At 35.0% G+C, this 18,063-nt stretch overlaps 1 protein-coding gene across 1 annotated transcript in view; it reads left to right on the top strand.

Moving 5' to 3' along the window:
• Positions 1–18,063, top strand: part of LOC133983968 (C-type lectin domain family 10 member A) — a 93,683-nt gene that overhangs the window by 57,698 nt on the left and 17,922 nt on the right. Inside the window, exons 5-6 of the mRNA XM_062423184.1 lie at positions 12,676–12,839; positions 12,976–13,088. Of these exons, the coding sequence (XP_062279168.1) occupies positions 12,676–12,839; positions 12,976–13,088 (277 nt within the window). The remainder of the gene's footprint in view (positions 1–12,675; positions 12,840–12,975; positions 13,089–18,063) is intronic.

Raw genomic sequence — 18,063 nt, 5'->3', positions numbered from 1 at the left:
TCTGGACATGTAAAACATTGCTTGATAAGCAACATAAATATCTCAACAAGTGTTAACTGGATTGTCATGACATTTTTATAGATATTCATGATAACCAGCAGATCAAACTGACTGGTGATCTCCTGTTGCACCACTATTAGGTTGATGTTTTTGACTTTTAGTAAAATCTCTCTTAAACTATCGGACAGATTCTTTGAAAGACTGTACAGACATCCATGGGCCCCAAAGAATGAATCCTAATGAAGTTGGTTTCCTCTAGCGCCACCAGCAGGTCAAATTTTCCACTGATGAAATATCTCAACATCTACTTGATGATTCAACACAAAATTTTGTACAGACGTTCAACAAATTTCACTTTTCTCCTTGTCCTTATCGTCACCATGAGGCAGACGTGTGATTTTGAGGGAAATATCTGTGATGGATTGTAATTAAATTTGGTCAAAACATTTGATTGTAGTGAGTTGGTGATCTCCTGACTATTTTTCTAGCAGCATCAACGGGTCAAAATGTTCATTTGTCCAACAATTTGGTTTACGACCAAATACCTCAAAACAATAATGCTCCCATCAGCCTCAGCTGTACTTTTTGCTAATGATCAAATGCTCACATGCTAAAAAGCTGAATGGTTATGATGAACATAGGTAAGCCTTTTTGTAAAGTAAATCTGAGCTCACACCTTTGTTGCCTCTCACCCTGCAGCATCCATTCATTTTTGTGTTTTTATTTTCTCAGGATTGTTGGCAGACCAGAAAGCCACCAACAAACATCGCCTCTATCAGCTGATGGCTTGCTGTTTGGGGATTTTTTGTGTCATTTTGCTGTCTGGCATCATAGCAGTCAGTGTCTACTGTAAGTATACAAAACAGACAGTCCACACATGAACTCAGAGTTAGACATGAGAAAGACATTAAAATATCACCAGTTTTCTTATGTAACAACTATTTGATGATATGATCATATATTTACCACAGTCAGAAGATCAGATCATTTATTAGCAGTTTATTTAACCAACTCTAAGTGTATGACTGTAATTGTTCTCAAATCTGTAACAAACATTCATTCCGGACACAATAAGTACTTTATTTTCTCCACTTAATTTCATTTTTGAAACCCTTTTAATGGTAGTTGAATGAAAATGTTATTTTTTTAAATGTTTGTAGAGGAATTGCACATAAAGGACATTAGCCACAAAATAGCAGAGGTTGGCTGGTTGGTTGAAGTGCAAAACAAAAACATTTATGCTTAGAAAGGATTTAAAGGATAAGAAGATATTCTATATTTTTCTCGTCAATAAACCCAATGGAAAGACAAAACCCAACAATGATCCTACTTACAAGTATTACCTGAGTATTTAAAGCCTGACGTAGCACACTCTGTCTGTGCCATATGTTTCTATTGTTTTCCAAAACCCATAAAAAACAGTTATGGAGGAACAGAACAGAATAGGTGTTCAAAATCAAAAAAACAGAAAGAATATAAGAGCAAAACTATCCACTATGCAATCAAAAAATTTAAGTAAAATACATTTGTGATTAAAATATGAATCAAAAACTTTTGTTTGAGGATCCAAACGTTTTCCTTGCTGTTGAGCTTAATCTTGATTCTTCCAGAAAAAGCTTGGTTAATAAAAACTTTTTATTTGCATTTTAATCACACATTTATTTTACTTTGTTTAATGCAGTGTCGATAGTTTTGCTCTCAAATCTCTTTTTTGATTGTACACCTATTCTGTTTGATTGTATAATAAAGACACAAAAGTAACTCCATAAACAGGTGCAGTTAGCTTTCTCAATAAACATGGATACTTCAGTCCTGGTGCCATGAAGGGTTACTAACACACCAAATCCACGGCTGAAAAAAAGTTATCAGCAAATACACCATTTATTTACTCTGTGTCCAGAACAGAATAAGTGTTCAAACAGAAACAGAAAGAGTATAAGAGCAAAGCTATCGACACTGCAATCAAAAATGTAAGTAAATTAAATGTATGATTAATGATCCAAATGTTTTGCTTGTTGTTGAGCTTCATTTCAAATCTCCCGCAAGAATCAACTCAACAGCAAAAAAAACATTTTGATTTGCATTTTAATCTTTTACTTTTTCTTTTTTTTATGCAGTGTCGATAGTATTGCTCTCAAATCCGATTTTGATTGTACACCTATTCTGTTTGATTGTATAATAAAGAAACAAAAGTAAGTAACTCTATACACAGGTGCAGTGGGTAATGTGCTTTCTCCTAAAAATGAACATTGGACACTTTGGTTTTTTAGCCACATATACCGTCCTGGTGCCATGAAGGGTTGCTAACACACCAAATCCATGGCTGAAAAAAGTCATCAACAAATACACCATCTACTTCTGTTTGAGTAATCTTTACTTAAACCTACAGCGCCCCCTGGTTTAAAGACGATAAGAATCACAGCTACAGATGGACTAACATGTTGTTGGTTTTATTAACAATAAAAATACAGAATATCATCACTGTTTACTGAATTATGGCATAATGGGATGAGATGAGATGCACTTTCGACTGTAAATACTGTGACGCCCTACTTATGTTACAATCAAGTGTCTTAATATCAAAATACATGAGATGCTGCTCAATACATCAAACAACTAGCTGCATGTCTGTCAGCAGCTTTAACATTTTAGAAACACAACAGGAGCCTGTAACTTCCAAAAGTCTGGAAAACCTGAAGTTAAACAGTCAAGAAGTAGCTTCCAAAAGTGGCAAAATCACTAATCCAAAACTGCATTATTACTATCAATTAACAGGCAAATTTTCCTTTTGCAGTTTCTTTGTATTATCATGAGAATAATGTAAGAGAGCTGGAGCAGTTAAAAGAAAAACAAACAATTCTACTGGAGATCAATCGCAACCTGACAGACCTCAACAACACACTCAGCTCAGAAAATGAAAGATTGAAGAGAGACAATGATAATCAGACAGCCATCATTGGAAACCTGACACAGAAATATAATGTCTCAGAAATGAAGATCACGAATCTAACTGGAGAGAACCAGCAGCTGAAGACACAGAACGACAACTTTAAAGAACAAATACGAAACATAGTGAACAACGTTACTGTTGCTCAGCAGATCATTGATACCTACTGCCCAAAACCGCAAAAAAAAGGTAAGTTCAGATCTCATAACTCAAGTCCAAAAATAACCAATAATAATGTGACAATGCAGTAATGTTGTTTATTTGTTGGTTTCTGTTATTTCAGACAGACAGTGTAAACCTTGCCCAGATGGCTGGCTGCCACACCAGTCCAGCTGTTATTTAATCCATAACCCTGATGCTGATGGTCAGAAAACCTGGGAGGAAGCTCAAGAGTACTGCAGAGGAAAGAATTCAGATTTGGCTGTAATAGTTAATGAAGATGAAAAGGTAATGAGAAAACTGGGGGAATTTTATGACGGCCTATATGAAATGAAACTGTATTTTCTGAGTCTGTGAGCCACAGTGTGTTTATTTAAGTTCAGTGTTTAAATATCTCTCAGAAGTGTCTTTCTGTTGTCCTCAGAAATTCATCAGTGAAAATAGTTGGAACAAAGAAGGACTCGCTGGCTACTGGATTGGACTGAGAGCTGAAGCAGAGAAATGGAAGTGGATCGATGGAAGTGATCTGGCTGACAAGTAAAAGTCAAATTCCTAAACAGTTTGAATCATAAAATCTATCAGCCTTGATCTAAACATTATGTTCTTCCCTCAGATCCTGGATAACAGGATCTGCTAACGACGGCTACTGTGCAATTTCTGTCCATAACCAAGGATGGAAATCAGTGAACTGTGGAGACAAAAACGGTTGGATCTGCAAAAGGGCGGCTTTATCTGTTTAAACAGTGAGAAGCCACACATGAGAAGGTTACTGGATACTCTGTAAAGATTAATAACATGTAAGATCATAGAAACTGGATTGTAAATATCAATACAAAGATTTTTTATTCAGAGTATGGAATTTTTTCTCAAAACTATTCATGCTATGTGTGTGTGTGTGTGTGTGTGTGTGTGTGTGTGTGTGTGTGTGTGTGTGTGTGTGTGTGTGTGTGTGTGTGCATGCTAAAGGGAGTACTAAACAGATAAAAGTTGTTCTTCTGCTTTGTTAGAGATGAGATATTGTTTCCTGTTTTATCTTCATGTAACAGTTTAATTATTACTGCTGATTGGCCAACATGGGGAGCTGCATTACTTGTTCTCAACTAAATGTTCCCATAGTTGTTTTCTTAAGTATTGTATTCTAATGAAAAGAATATTTCACTGTACAGATGACTGGTTAACTATTATCTATTTAAAGTGAAGTTGTAACAGTTGTTTGTTTAGCAGCTAACGCCGAGTTCTTCTATCAGGAAATCTTCTTTAATGGTTTTAACCTGGTGTGTCTGCAGCATATTCTCACTCTATTGCAGTTCTGCTTTCATCAACAGACAGTAACTTTTATCATAATCTAATACATTTGCCTATTTTTGTCCACACTGTAAACCCATCACATGAACACAAATTTCTACCTTTTAGTACAACTTTCTATTTCATGAAATGATGTGTGTATTAAAAGTTAATATTTCATTTTATCAGATTGGTCTTCTTTCTCAGCAGAAAAAAATTAAAATATGTATTTGATGATATGACGTTAATAACAACACAGTGGTGCACTCTGCCCTCAGTTAGTTATTCTCATACAGGCAGTGAGATAGCCAACCCTACTAGGCCTGTACTATTTATTCATTTTGGTTTATAACTTATATTAATGTGAAGACATTTATGTTTAACATGTATGTTGAAAAATGAAATAAAAGTTTCCACCTTAACAGTCCATTCATTAGATAGTGTCACAATCAGTTTCCTTCATACTCTTTAGATGATTCTCTTCCTTTCTTGCAAATCCAGTTTCTGTTAAGTCAGGTTAGTATGTCTCCTCTTTTTTTAGTCTAGTCAGATAAACTTAACTAAATAACTTAACTAGTCAGATTCACTTTAGTTAGGGCCCCCTTTTTTTATTTATTTATTTAAATTATTTTTGCCTGAGCTTATCTGATTCCTTAAGTGGAACCACCGCCCAACTTTCTCTCCACATATGATGACAGAGATCCTAGACGAACTTCCCGCTCGCTGGAAATCCCTGTCGTTGTTTTCTTCTTCAGAAAGCGACAAACAAAAATAACCCAAACCATATAAATTAACCTCAGTTAATATCAAATTATTTATTTTCAGTATGCAGATTAATTCGGAGATCTTATGGTTATTTCTACTTTGTTTTTCTATACTTACTGCTGGCTTACCAGTTCACAAACTAAACATACAAACATGCCCTTAAATAAAAAGTAAAATTTCATGAAGCAATAATGTCTGCCAGCAATAGTAACTCACATTTCCTGTAATTCACATCATACAAAGCTTTACAACTCACCGGAGAATTAAACTGCTTTAAATATTTATCCTCATCTCATCCCTCGGCGACCAAAACATCCCAGAAAAAGGATAAGTATGTCTTGAATAATATTAACAAAGAACTTCATCGATTAAAAATAACTTTTCCTTTTTCTTTTTATCTCGCTAGCTCAATGCACATGCTGGACTTAGTCTTTTTCCTCTGCTTTGTACTACACTCCCGCCTTCTTTGTCTTCTGCTTGGCTACTGGGGAAGAGGCTTATTCTATAGGCATTTGCCGCCACCCTCTGGTCTTTTAATGTAACTGCAGCAACAACAACATTAATAATTTAACTCTTCCTGTCGACTGTACAACTTTTGTCCTCTTGGGTCAAAATTGACTCAGTCTGGTTTGACGGCTTATAAAGCACAAGTTATAAATTATACTCAATTCTCAACTTCATTCACAATTTATTACCACAGGTTTTACACATATTTGGTCAAAAGGCCTAATTTAAATGAAATTATACCTCATTTTTGTAAATAAATAATCTGTGTTAAATTTATGGGGGTTACAATACAAAAGAACCTTAACTAAAATACACGGTTTTCATATGGGTCTGTAGTTGTTCAACACTGTGGGATCACCACCTTCCAATGATGGGAGTACAAAAGTAGTTTTTCTGACCAAAACGAAAATGAAATGTTTACACACGTCACACTTTCACAGTTCATCATGCAAGCTATCTGACCCAATGCAGATTACCAAGTTTGGACAAACAGTTTTACAAATACTACTTCCTCTTAACTCAAGAAGTATCAGAAGTATATATATACACACACTACATTACATACATACTACACAAGGTCACTATGGTGGCTATCATTTGTCAAGATCTCTTGCTCTTGACCAGGAAGGAGTTAATGTCTCATTGGGGTTTTTTTTTCATTTTGATTCAAGATTTAAGTAGAAAAGTTCAACTAAATTTAGAAACTTAGAAACTTAGAAATATTGCATAGAAAACAACAATATGACAAACCATAGGAATTACAGATACAGGACATGAATTGGCTTAAGTGGGGAAAAATAGAGTTAAAAATGAATGAAAAAGGAAAATATCAGAGTTATAATTTGCTCTATAAGTACTAACAAAGACATTACCTCTCTAAAACAAAGTAGCTGACCCAGAGCCCAAATCTACTGAATATAAAACTTGTCCGAACAAAGCAGACAAACATGTACAAAACTAGTTCATACTGGTGCAGTCTCACGGTGAGAGCAAAGGCTGTGTGTGTGTGTGTGTGTGTGTGTGTGTATATATAAAATTTACAGACCCCAGTTTAACACCACTTTCATAGAACAGAGGTGTCAAACCCACCAGTTCATTTGGTTGTTTTGAGGACACCATGAATTGAGTTCCCATACTAAGTAAACATCAAAGGTCCAAAGTTAAACCTTCTTTCTGAGTCCAGTGTTCTTAATTATTTCTTTAATTTGATGATTATCTTTGCATATGACAAGAACACAGTGTGTATGGTTTGAGGTTCATATCCAAGCCAGTCATGCATGCAAATTATTTTCTCAACCAAAAGCAGAAGTTAAAACTGCAAGTTATCAGCAAAGGAAACAGACACTTCTGTTATTAGGTTGTTCTGTGGCTTATTTACAATGACAGTCGTCTGTCACTCTAGACCGAGCTCAACAGACAGACTGTAGAGATGGCAGAGGAGATTAACTACGCTTCAGTTGTATTTAAAAATAAGACAAACTCCCGACCTGAAGGTAGGCTTCCATTTTCTTTTTGTTTAATACAGTAAAGCAAGAATAATTATTACATTATATGGATCAGATCTTCATGAAATGTTGATTTAAATATGGTATTCTTTTAAAATAATACTGGAAATAAAGTTAGTTGGAATCTTTATGGATTAAACGATTAAAATGAAGACAGTTTAAATCTTTGTTGTCGTATAAGTGAAATCTGATTTTCAACCAGAACGCAAAACAAAAAGATCTTCGTTTATCATGTGGATTGAGTACAGAGTAAGAAAGCAGAACAACACTGTGGAATTGTTGTTTTAAAACCTGGAGGACTACAGGTTAATGTGCAATATCAATTATAAACAAATAGATTCATATTAATGGAGGTACAATAGGCTACATTTTGAAGTATGTGTCCTTTGCATTAGAAACATATTAGGAACTGTTACATTTCATGCTTACCCACAGCTACAGTTTCCTAAATACACACTGTGATGTCTACTGACACACGTTCTTTCCTTCAACTGGTGACAGAGAAAGAAAACAGAAAACTTTCAACTTTTAATAAGACCTTTAATTAGTCTCATTCCAACATACCAGTTTAAACTGTTGGTCTCTGGTTTAAAGTCCCCCACAATCGAAAATGGGTTTTCTTTATCATAACTTCACTTGCATGTTTGAGCTTCACTGTGCAGAACGATGTATGTGCAGAGTTTTCATCTCTCATCTTAAATTTGTATATTCATAGATTCTGGATTTTTTAAAATGAGGGACAGGCAGTAATTTGTACTTTTATTGTTTTAGATATCAGATAAATTATTAGTCATGAAGCTGATCATTTTTATGTGTTAAACAGCTGCATAAAACAGTCATGAAAATGTGTAATGAAATAGATTTTTGTAAAGTATTTTCTCATGAAAGGCAGTTTCCTCTTTTACATATGATCCACTTACTGTGAAAGTCCGATTTCATCATCTTGGGTTTTAGCACTTGTTTTGTCTGTGACCGCAACTTTATGTCCTTCAACCTTTCAGCTCAAAAGGGGGAAGAAATTGTGTACGATGAGGTGAAGGTGCCGCAGAAAAAAGCAGAACAAGCAGCTGATGGTAAGTTAAAAAGCAATGTAAGCATCATTTACATATTACTGCTACTGGGATCATTTATAGTAAGGTGGATCACGGTAATGTGGGACACTTTTTGCAATTCTGACTTGTTCCAATACATTATATCAACACCTAATATCATTGTGAAATCCCTGAGATGTGTCCTTGTTTAATCAGAAGACAGTTTTTAGATATTGTACTGAAAAGGAAAAATGCACATATATTAACGTTCCTTGTATCAAATCTTGTCAGAATTTGTAGATTTTGTAATGTGGGACACTATTTAAACGGCTTAGAAATACTTTGATTCATACAAAGCAACCTTATCTGCCAAAACTTTCTGATTCTGAACTTTCTGCCTGTTTGTTTGTTTTTTGCTTGCTCATCAGAAAGGTTAAAAGTAGCCTGTATGTTCACATGTGTAATGTTACACAATATAACTTACACACTTTGCATATACTAGTTAGCTTTAAAATAACTGAATAAAAAAGTGATAAATGCACTGGAGTCAAGTTGTCCAACATTAGTCAGTGTCCATCATTACCCTAATCCACCATAGGGAGCCAATAGCATCGATGCAAATGAAAACATCGATCAGACATCGATCATTTGAGACACGCTTTTATTTTGAAATTCCCAGCAAAATGCCAGCGGTGCCATGGAAACGGCCATAAAAATAAAGTCCGTGAAGTTAACCTGAGCAGCTTTTTTTCTCACAAGAACTAAAAACCACAACTCTAAAAAGGCAACGTTTCACTGCTGCTGCTTCAACATCACGTTACAGTAAACTCAGACACACAGAAACACTGAAATGAGCTGCTGCTGCTCGTCTTTTGTCGTGTTGGTTTTTCCTCTGCAGCACGGTAGACACCACAGTTTAAAAAGAGAAGCAAATGATCTGCTGTAATGCATAAAAATAGTGACTCAATGTTCTTTCGGTTTTCTTTTATAGGATGTGAAAACATTGTGTGGTAGACGCGCACATCCGCAGCGCCCAATGCAGGTGGATTCCAGTCTACCTGCATTGGGAGCTGCAGCGTGCAGACTTTTTTTTTTTTGCTTTTACAGATTTTGTTATTTTGGTCCATCTCCTGCATTCTTACTCTGGATGTGTGTGTCTACCACTCAAGTTTTTCTTTCATAGGATGCAAACATTTTTAAAGTTCAATATCAAAATGCGGCACTTTATAGTGAACAGGAAGTACATTTTTTATTAAAAAGAATAGTCTTTTTTTTCATTTAATTGTCTGGATGAGATCAGAAATAAAAGTGTCAAATGAGATGATTTGATATGAATGGAAGTGATTGTGTTAAATTAGCTGTGATGTTGTCTCGCTGCCTCTTGAATCGAATCAAAATCGTATCGTGACTTTGTGATAATAAGCAAACATCAAATCGTTGTTCATTGAATCGATATAATATTGTATTGTGAAGAAACTTGTGATTTACACCCCTAATTTCTAGTGGTGCCTTTCGTACTGCTACAACTACTGTCACTACTTTAACATTAGCAGTAACATCAGTAACTCTGAAAGCACTTAAAGCACTAAAAAAATGGTAATATCTGTATAAAGTTGTTGTTTTTAATGTAAAATGAGGCCAGATTAAAATGCATACAGTAATCATCTTGTGTAACCAAAATCACTTCAATAATCTCAATTTGTAATAATTGTCTACATTTTATAACTACAATAATGAGCACATGAAAAGCTGAACAATGCAGGCCTATTCCCCTTCAACAAATTTTTATTTAGGATGAGCCTCTCATATGAAACCACTAGATGGCAGTATAGGAATGATCCTGAGATGATGATAATATTTAATAGGCTCAATCTTATTAGATTTAGCAACATGTCTGGGGGAATAATATCATATTTAGATCTCCTATGAATTAAATCCAGTCCAAATCTGACCTCACATCCTGCAGCTTCCCCATTACTCTCTGTTATAAGCTGGGATATAGTAAATCTGAACTATGAATGAAATGATTTTAATTCCTTGTTTATTTTCTTGTTTGTTGGCAGACCAGAAAGCCACCAACAAACATTGCAACTATCAGCTGATGGCTTGCTGTTTGGGGATTTTTTGTATCATTTTGCTGTCTGGCACCATAGTCAGTGTCTACTGTAAGTATACAAAACAGTCCACACATGAACTCAGACTTAGACATGAGACAGACATTTAAAAATATCACCAGTTTTCTTCTGTAACCTCTATTTGATGATATGATCAGTCATATTTGCCAGTCAGAAGCTCTGATCATTTATTAGCAGTTAATTTAACCAACTCTAACTGTATATGCCTGTAATTGTTCTCAATATCTGTAACAAAGATTGATTTCTGGACACAATAAGTAATGTATGTTAATTTTATTAAACTCTTGAATGGTCGTTGAATGAAAGGACACAACAGAGCAGAGGTTGGTAATAAATTAAGTCTAAAACAAAATATACTTTGATAGGACATAATGATGAGGATAAGAAAATATTCTATATTTTCATTGTCAATAAATCCAATGTAAAGACAAAACCCAAAAATGATCCTACTAACAAATATTATCTATGTATTTAAAGCCTGATGTAGCTCATTCCTCTTTGCCATATTGTTCCATTATTGTCCAAAACTTAATAAAAACAGATAAATGAACCAGACAGTTATCAACAGAAAGAATGTAAGAGCAAAACTATCAACACTGCAATCAAAAAATGTAAGTAAAATAAATTTGTGGTTAAAGTATGTATCAAAAACTTTTGTTTGAGGATTGTTGTGATTCATCTCAAATCTCCCGCAAAAAAATCTGCTCAAAAGCAAGCTAAACTTTTGAATTCACAAATGAAAGTTTTCGATTTGCATTTTAATCACAAATGTATTTTACTTTTTTTTTTAATGCAGTGTCGATAGTTTTGCTCTCAAATCTAATTTTTGATTGTACACCTATTCTGTTTGATTGTATAATAAAGAAACAAAAGTAAGTAACTCCATATATAGGTGCAGTGGGTAATGTGCTTTCTCCTAACAATGAACATTGGACACTTCAGTTTTCTAGCCACATATATCGTCCTGGTGCTATGAAGGGTTGCTAGCACACCAAATCCATGGCTGAAAAAAGTCATCAACTAATACACCATCTACTTCTGTTTGAGTAATCTTTACTTAAACCTACAGCGCCCCCTGGTTTAAAGATAATGAGATTCACAGCTTCAGAAAGAACCAGTGGGTTTGGTTTGAGTTCCACAGACAGGCAGTGGAAGTCAGAATATAATGACTGATAAACACATTGTTGGATTTGTTAAAAATTAAAAATACAGAATATCATCACTCTTCACTAAATTATAGTAGAATGGGATGAGGTGGGATACATTTTCAACTGTAAATACTGTGATACTGTATTGTTGTTACAGTCAAGTGTCCTAAAATCAAAATATATGAGATGATGCTCAATATGTCAAACAACTAGCTGCATGTCTGTCAGCAGCTTTAACATTTTAGAAGCACAACAGGAGCCTGTAACTTCCAAAAGTCTGAAAAACCTGAAGTTAAACAGACAAGAAGTAGCTTCCAACAGTGGCAACATGACTAATCCTAAATTGCATTATTACTATCAATTAAAGAGGTAAATGTTCCTTTTTTGTTGTTTCTTTGTTTCATCAACTCTATTGGCCATCAATCTTAAATTTAATTATTTTTAGAGGGGATCTTTTAATGGTCAGTATGAACAGGAGGGACATGTACAGCACAGAAAACAAGTTTAAATGTTTGTATAGACAGTATTGTTTTTTCACTGATTTAAATTTTTTTTTTATTTAAGTCAGCATTATCTGTTAATGCAACAACAAAGCTTAAAAGCAGAACTGAAAACCCTGTTTTAATATTTCCTCATAGCCTTCATACAATGTGTTCATATCATAATGTGAACCTGAAATTTTCATGTTTTTATGATAATGTTAAATATTTTTAAATTGTGTTTTTGTAAAAAAAAAAAAAAAAAAAAAGAAGTGTTGCATGAATGAAATAACCTTGCAACAAACAAATAAAAGAAAGTTCGACCCTTTCCTCTGTCTGTCACTGTAGTTACATCTGTCATCTATGAAAACAACAATAAGCTGACTACAGAGAACCAACAGCTGGAAAACCTGGCAAAGGAATGTAATGTCTCAGAAATGAAGATCAAGAAATTAACTGCAGAGAACCAGCAACTAAACACAACAAACCAGCAGCTGGAGACACAAAACCAGCAGCTGGAGACACTGAAGAACAACCTAACAGAACAAATACGAAACATAGAGAACTGTGTTACTGTCACCCAGCAGATCTGTGATGCCTACTGCCCAATAAAAGATGGAAGTAAGTTCAGATCTCATAACGCAAGTCCAAAAATAATCAATAATAATGTAACAATGCAGTAATGTTGTTTGGTTGTTGGTCTCTGTTATTTCAGACAGACAGTGTAAACCTTGCCTAGATGGCTGGGAACACCACCAGTCCAGCTGTTATGTAATCAATGACCCTGATACTGCTGGTCAGAAAACCTGGGAGGAAGCTCAACAGAACTGCAGAGGAAAGAATTCAGACTTGGCTGTAATAGTTAATGAAGATGAAAAGGTAATGAGAAAACTGTGGGAATTTTATGATGGCCTATATGAAATGAAACTGTATTTTCTGAGTCTGTGGGCCACGGTGTGTTTATTTAAGTTCAGTGTTTAAATATCTCTCATAAGTGTCTTTCTGTTGTCCTCAGAAATTCATCAGTGATAACAGTTGGTACAAAATAGGACTCGCTGGCTACTGGATTGGACTGAGAGCTGAAGCAGGGAAATGGAAGTGGATCAATGGAAGTGATCTGGCTGAAAAGTAAAAGTCACATTCCTAAACAGTTTGAATTATAAAATCTATCAGCCTTGATCTAAACATTATGTTCTTCCCTCAGATCCTGGATGACAGAAACTGCTAACAACGGCAACTGTGCAATTTCTGTCCAAAACCAAGGATGGAAATCAGTGACTTGTGTAAACAAAAACCGTTGGATCTGCAAAAAAGCGGCTTTATCTGTTTAAACAGTGAGAAGCCACACATGAGAAGGTTACTGGATACTCTGTAAAGATTAATAACATGTAAAATCATATCAACTGGATTCTAAATATGAATACAAAGATTTTCTTTAAGCTATTCATGTATGAGCTGTGTGTGTGTGTGTGTGTGTGTGTGTGTGTGTGTGTGTGTGTGTGTGTGTGTGTGTGTGTGTGTGTGTGTGTGTTTGCTAAAGGGAGTATTAAACAGATAAAAGCTGTTCTTCTTCTGCTTTGTTAGAGATGAGATGTTGTTTCCTGTTTTATCTTCATGTAACAGTTTAATTATTACTGCTGATTGGCCAACATGGGGAGCTGCATTACTTGTTCTCAACTAAATGTTCCCATAGTTGTTTTCTTAAGTATTGTATTCTAATGAAAAAAATATTTCAATGCACAGATGACTGGTTAACTATTATCTATTTATCTAGAGGTAAATTCATATTTCAGTTTCCATATTTCAACGGTTTACTCTTTAATGATTATGAATATGTGATAAATAAACATTATTTATTTCCATCATTAGGACTCAAAATAACAAACGCCACAAATCATGTTGTTGATCAAGTTTTGAATTAATGGAAAATCAAGATGTGTGTATCAAAGGTAGAATTTCATTTCATCAGATAGGTCTTCAGTGTCAGAAGAAATGCATTTGATCATGATAAAAGTTGAAACTGCAGTAGGTGGCAGCAATGCAGTTTCATAGCATTAAATGAAAAACAGGATTTGTCCCAAAAGAAAAAGCTCAATCTTAATTCCAGTATCTATAAAAGTCAGTGTGGGGTTTAAAAGAAAGGCTTTCATCAGTTGTGATGCCCATGTATTTGTAAGCAGCCACAAATTCAATAGGGATACCTTGTGCTGATGTAAAGCGACATAGCCTTGATTTTGTCACCATTTAGCATTAGTCTGAGGAAGCCTTGTTGCCACTGAATAATGCAATCTACAAACCTTCAAAACAGTGCTTGCACAACAATAGACAACAGTATCATCAATATAAAGATGTACAGAGTATTGACTTAGATGGTGAATATAGTGGGACCTAAAACTGAACCTTGTGGTACACCTTTGGCGGTGTAAAGAAAGCTAGAGGAGAGACTACTGAGCTACATTGCTTACAGTTAGAGAGGTAATTTAGAGAAGCAGCCAACAGCTTCATCGGACAGGCCTATGTCTGATAGCCTCTGACATAAGATTTCATGGTCAGTGGTGTCAAATAATTCAGACACACCAATGAAAAGTGCAGCACAGTAATTCTTGTCACCTGAAAACTTCACAACATCATTTAAAACTTTCAGGGAAGTGTTTTCTGTACTGTGTTGCTTCCTAGAACCAGACTGATGATGAGATTAAATGTTATTTAAACTTCATTACTCCTTCATTTGATCATTCACAAGCTTAGCTAAAATACAAAGTTTTGAGATGGGTCTGTAGTTGTTCAACACTGTGGGATCACCACCTTTCAATGATGGGAGTATAAAAGTAGTTTTCTGACCAAAACAAAAATGAAATGTTCACACTTGTCACATTTTCACACTTCATCATGCAAGCTATTTTACCCAATGCAGATTACCGAGGTTGCACAAATAGTTTTATACATTTTACTTCCTCTTTTGAAGTAGCCTAACTCAAAGTATTTAAAAGAGGATGTTGAGTCTATAGGATGGTGGCTATCATTTGTCAAGATCTCTTGCTCTTGACCAGGAAGGAGAGTTCATTTCTCTTCATTTTTATTAATTTTGATTCAAGATTTATGTAGAAAAGTTCAACTAAATATCACCTTAGAAATTTAGAAATATTGCCTAGAAAACATCAGTATGAGAAACCATAAAAATGACAGAAACAGGACATGAATTGGCATAAGTGGGCAAAAAGACAACACCTCTCTAAGACAAAAGTAGCTGAACCAGGGACCAAATCTACTGAATATAAAACTTGCCCAAACAAAGCATGCAAACATGCACAAAAATATTTCGGTGCAGTCTTACAGTATAAATAAAGGCTGTATGTGTGTGTGTGTGTGTGTGTGTGTGTGTGTGTGTGTGTGTGTGTGTGTGTGTGTGTGTGTGTGTGTGTGTGTGTGTGTGTGTGTGTAAGCTACGTACACGAATTTCATAGAACAGAGGTGTCAAAAGCACCAATTTTTATTTTTTATTATTATTTACTTTATTGTCCTCAAGGAGGAAATATGTCTTGGACAACAGTGTATAGAAATTAATTTGGTTGTTGTGAGGACACCATGAATTGAGTTTCCATACTAAGTAAACATCAAAGATCCAAAGTTCAACCCTCTTCCTGAGTGCAGTGTTCATAATTATTTCTTTAATTTGAAGACTATCTTTGCACATTACAAGAACACAGGCCAGTCATGCATGCAAATTATTTTCTCAACCAAAAACAGAAGTGGTTTATTTTAAAGATGGGAGTGATCAGCAAGGGAAACAGACACTTCTGCTCTTAGGTTGCTTTTGGGCTTATTTACAGTGACAGTCGTCTGTCTACGAGTTAGACCGAGCTCAACAGACAGACTGAAGAGATGGCAGACGAGATTAACTACGCTTCAGTTGTATTTGAAACTAAGACAAACTCTCGACATCAAGGTAGGCTTCGATTATCTTGTTGTTGAATACAGTAAATCAAGTATAAATATTACATTATATCGATCAGGTGCTTCCTCAAATGTTTTAAGTACAGGTATGTTGTTAAAATAATACTGGAAAGAAAGTTAACAGAAAACAGTTTTAATTATTCTCATCCCAACATATCAGTTTAAACTGTTGGTCTTCCTTAAAGACCACCTACACTTAAAAATGTGTTTTGCTTATCGTGGCTTCACTTGCATGTTTGAGCTTCACTGTGCAGAACGATGTATGTGCAGAGTTTTCATCTGCTGCAGCAAGAATGTTTCTCTTATCTTAAATTTGTATATTCATAGATTCTGGATTTTTTTTAAATGAGGAAGAGAGAGTAATTGGTACTTCAGATAAATTATTAGTTAAAGCTGATCATTTTTATGTGTTATACATACGGAAGTTCCACCGAGATCACAGCTGCATAAAACAGTCACGAAAACGTGTAGTATTTTCTCATGAAAGGCAGTTTCCTCTTTTATATATTATCCACTTACTGTGAAAGTCTGATTTCATCATCTTGGGTTTTAGCACATAGTTTAAAGCCATGTGAGGGTCAACAGCTGTTATTCCAGGGAAAATACTGAAGGACTTATTTTTCAAGATACGATTTTGCGATAACATTAATCACAAACAAAAAGGTAAAAATAGGAATGGAATAAGCTTTTAAAATACGATGAACACTATGCAGTAATTAACCATTACATTATGTCTTTCAATCTTTCAGCTAAAAAGGAGGAAGACACTGTGTATGATGAGGTGAAGGTGCCGCAGAAAAAAGCAGAACAAGCAGCTGACACAAGCGGTGAGTTTACATATTACTGCTACTGGGAACATTTCTAGTAGTGCCTTTAGAACTGCTGCAACTACTATCACTATTTTAACATCAGCAGTAACATCAGTAACCCTGAAGGCAGTGCAGGAAATTTAAGGTATATCTGAAGGGGAAACCTTTTCCCCACTGGCACTTTTCCCCTCACCCTTTTAACAAGATTTTAATTTTGGAAGAACCTCTAGTATGAAACCACTAGATGGCAGTATAGTAATGATCCTGAGATCATGATAGTATTTAATAGGCTTAATTTAATTAGATTTAGCAACATTTCTGGGGATATAATGTCATATTCAGATCTCCTACAAGTCAAAACCAGTCCAACTTCTAGAATTTCATCATTGTGGATCTGATGTACTGTTTGCCACAGCCTCAGATGTTTCACAAAATTACAGATTAGTAGCTGCAAGTTGTGTCGAGAGGCAAAATAAGTGTTATATTCCTTCTTTAATGATGCAGTTTTAGATTATTTTTTTTGCATGCTCTCTGTCATTACCAAATTGAACCCTGCTGACATTTCAAGCATTGATGAAATAATATTACACATTATATATAATATAAATTATTATATAAATTGATTGCAAATGTTTTAACTAAACCGTAATCTTATCTGTTTACTTGTATTCATTCATTGTTTTCTTTTCTTTTATTTACATACCTAATTGTTACACTTTATTGTTGTTTCTTGACACCATTGTAAATAAGGATTCCTCTTCAATGTTTTTTTTAGGTAAAATAAAGGTTAGTAATAGACCTGACTATCTAGCACTGCATCACTGACGAGCAGACTGAAAAATTATAGATTTGGTACTAAAAAGCTTACTTGATTCGGTGCTGAGTATCGTTAGTCATCAGCACTGATCTGATCACTCCACCAATCAGCAATACCCAAGTAGGCTGTAACATTAACGTTATCTAGCCAACTTGCTAACAGTAATGTTAGCTAACATGCTAGACCAAAGACATTTTGAAGTCTTAGAGTTGATGTTACTTACCATAAACAAATCAATGATGCGTGTCTGTTTGGTGATGATGAGCTGATACTTTTTAACTTGTTCACTTCCTTTAATAAAGTCATGATTAGCTTTTAGCTGCCCAAAGCTGGGTGGTTGAGCTCTGCATGCTTTCCAATTGTAGAAACGGCAACTTTCTTTTTGGTGTCATTGGTGACACTCTGACCTTGGCTGCCATAGCAACACTGGTTTCCCCAAAAGCAACAGGCTAACTCTCAACTACTGTCTCAAGAGGAAATAGTGTCACACAGTCTAAACTTGGCATGGCCTTACAATGACTTC

This window comes from Scomber scombrus, chromosome 7 (genome assembly GCF_963691925.1).
Source record: "Scomber scombrus chromosome 7, fScoSco1.1, whole genome shotgun sequence".
In the NCBI taxonomy this organism is placed as follows: Eukaryota; Metazoa; Chordata; class Actinopteri; order Scombriformes; family Scombridae; genus Scomber; species Scomber scombrus.
This window is presented reverse-complemented; position numbering and strand designations above follow the sequence as displayed.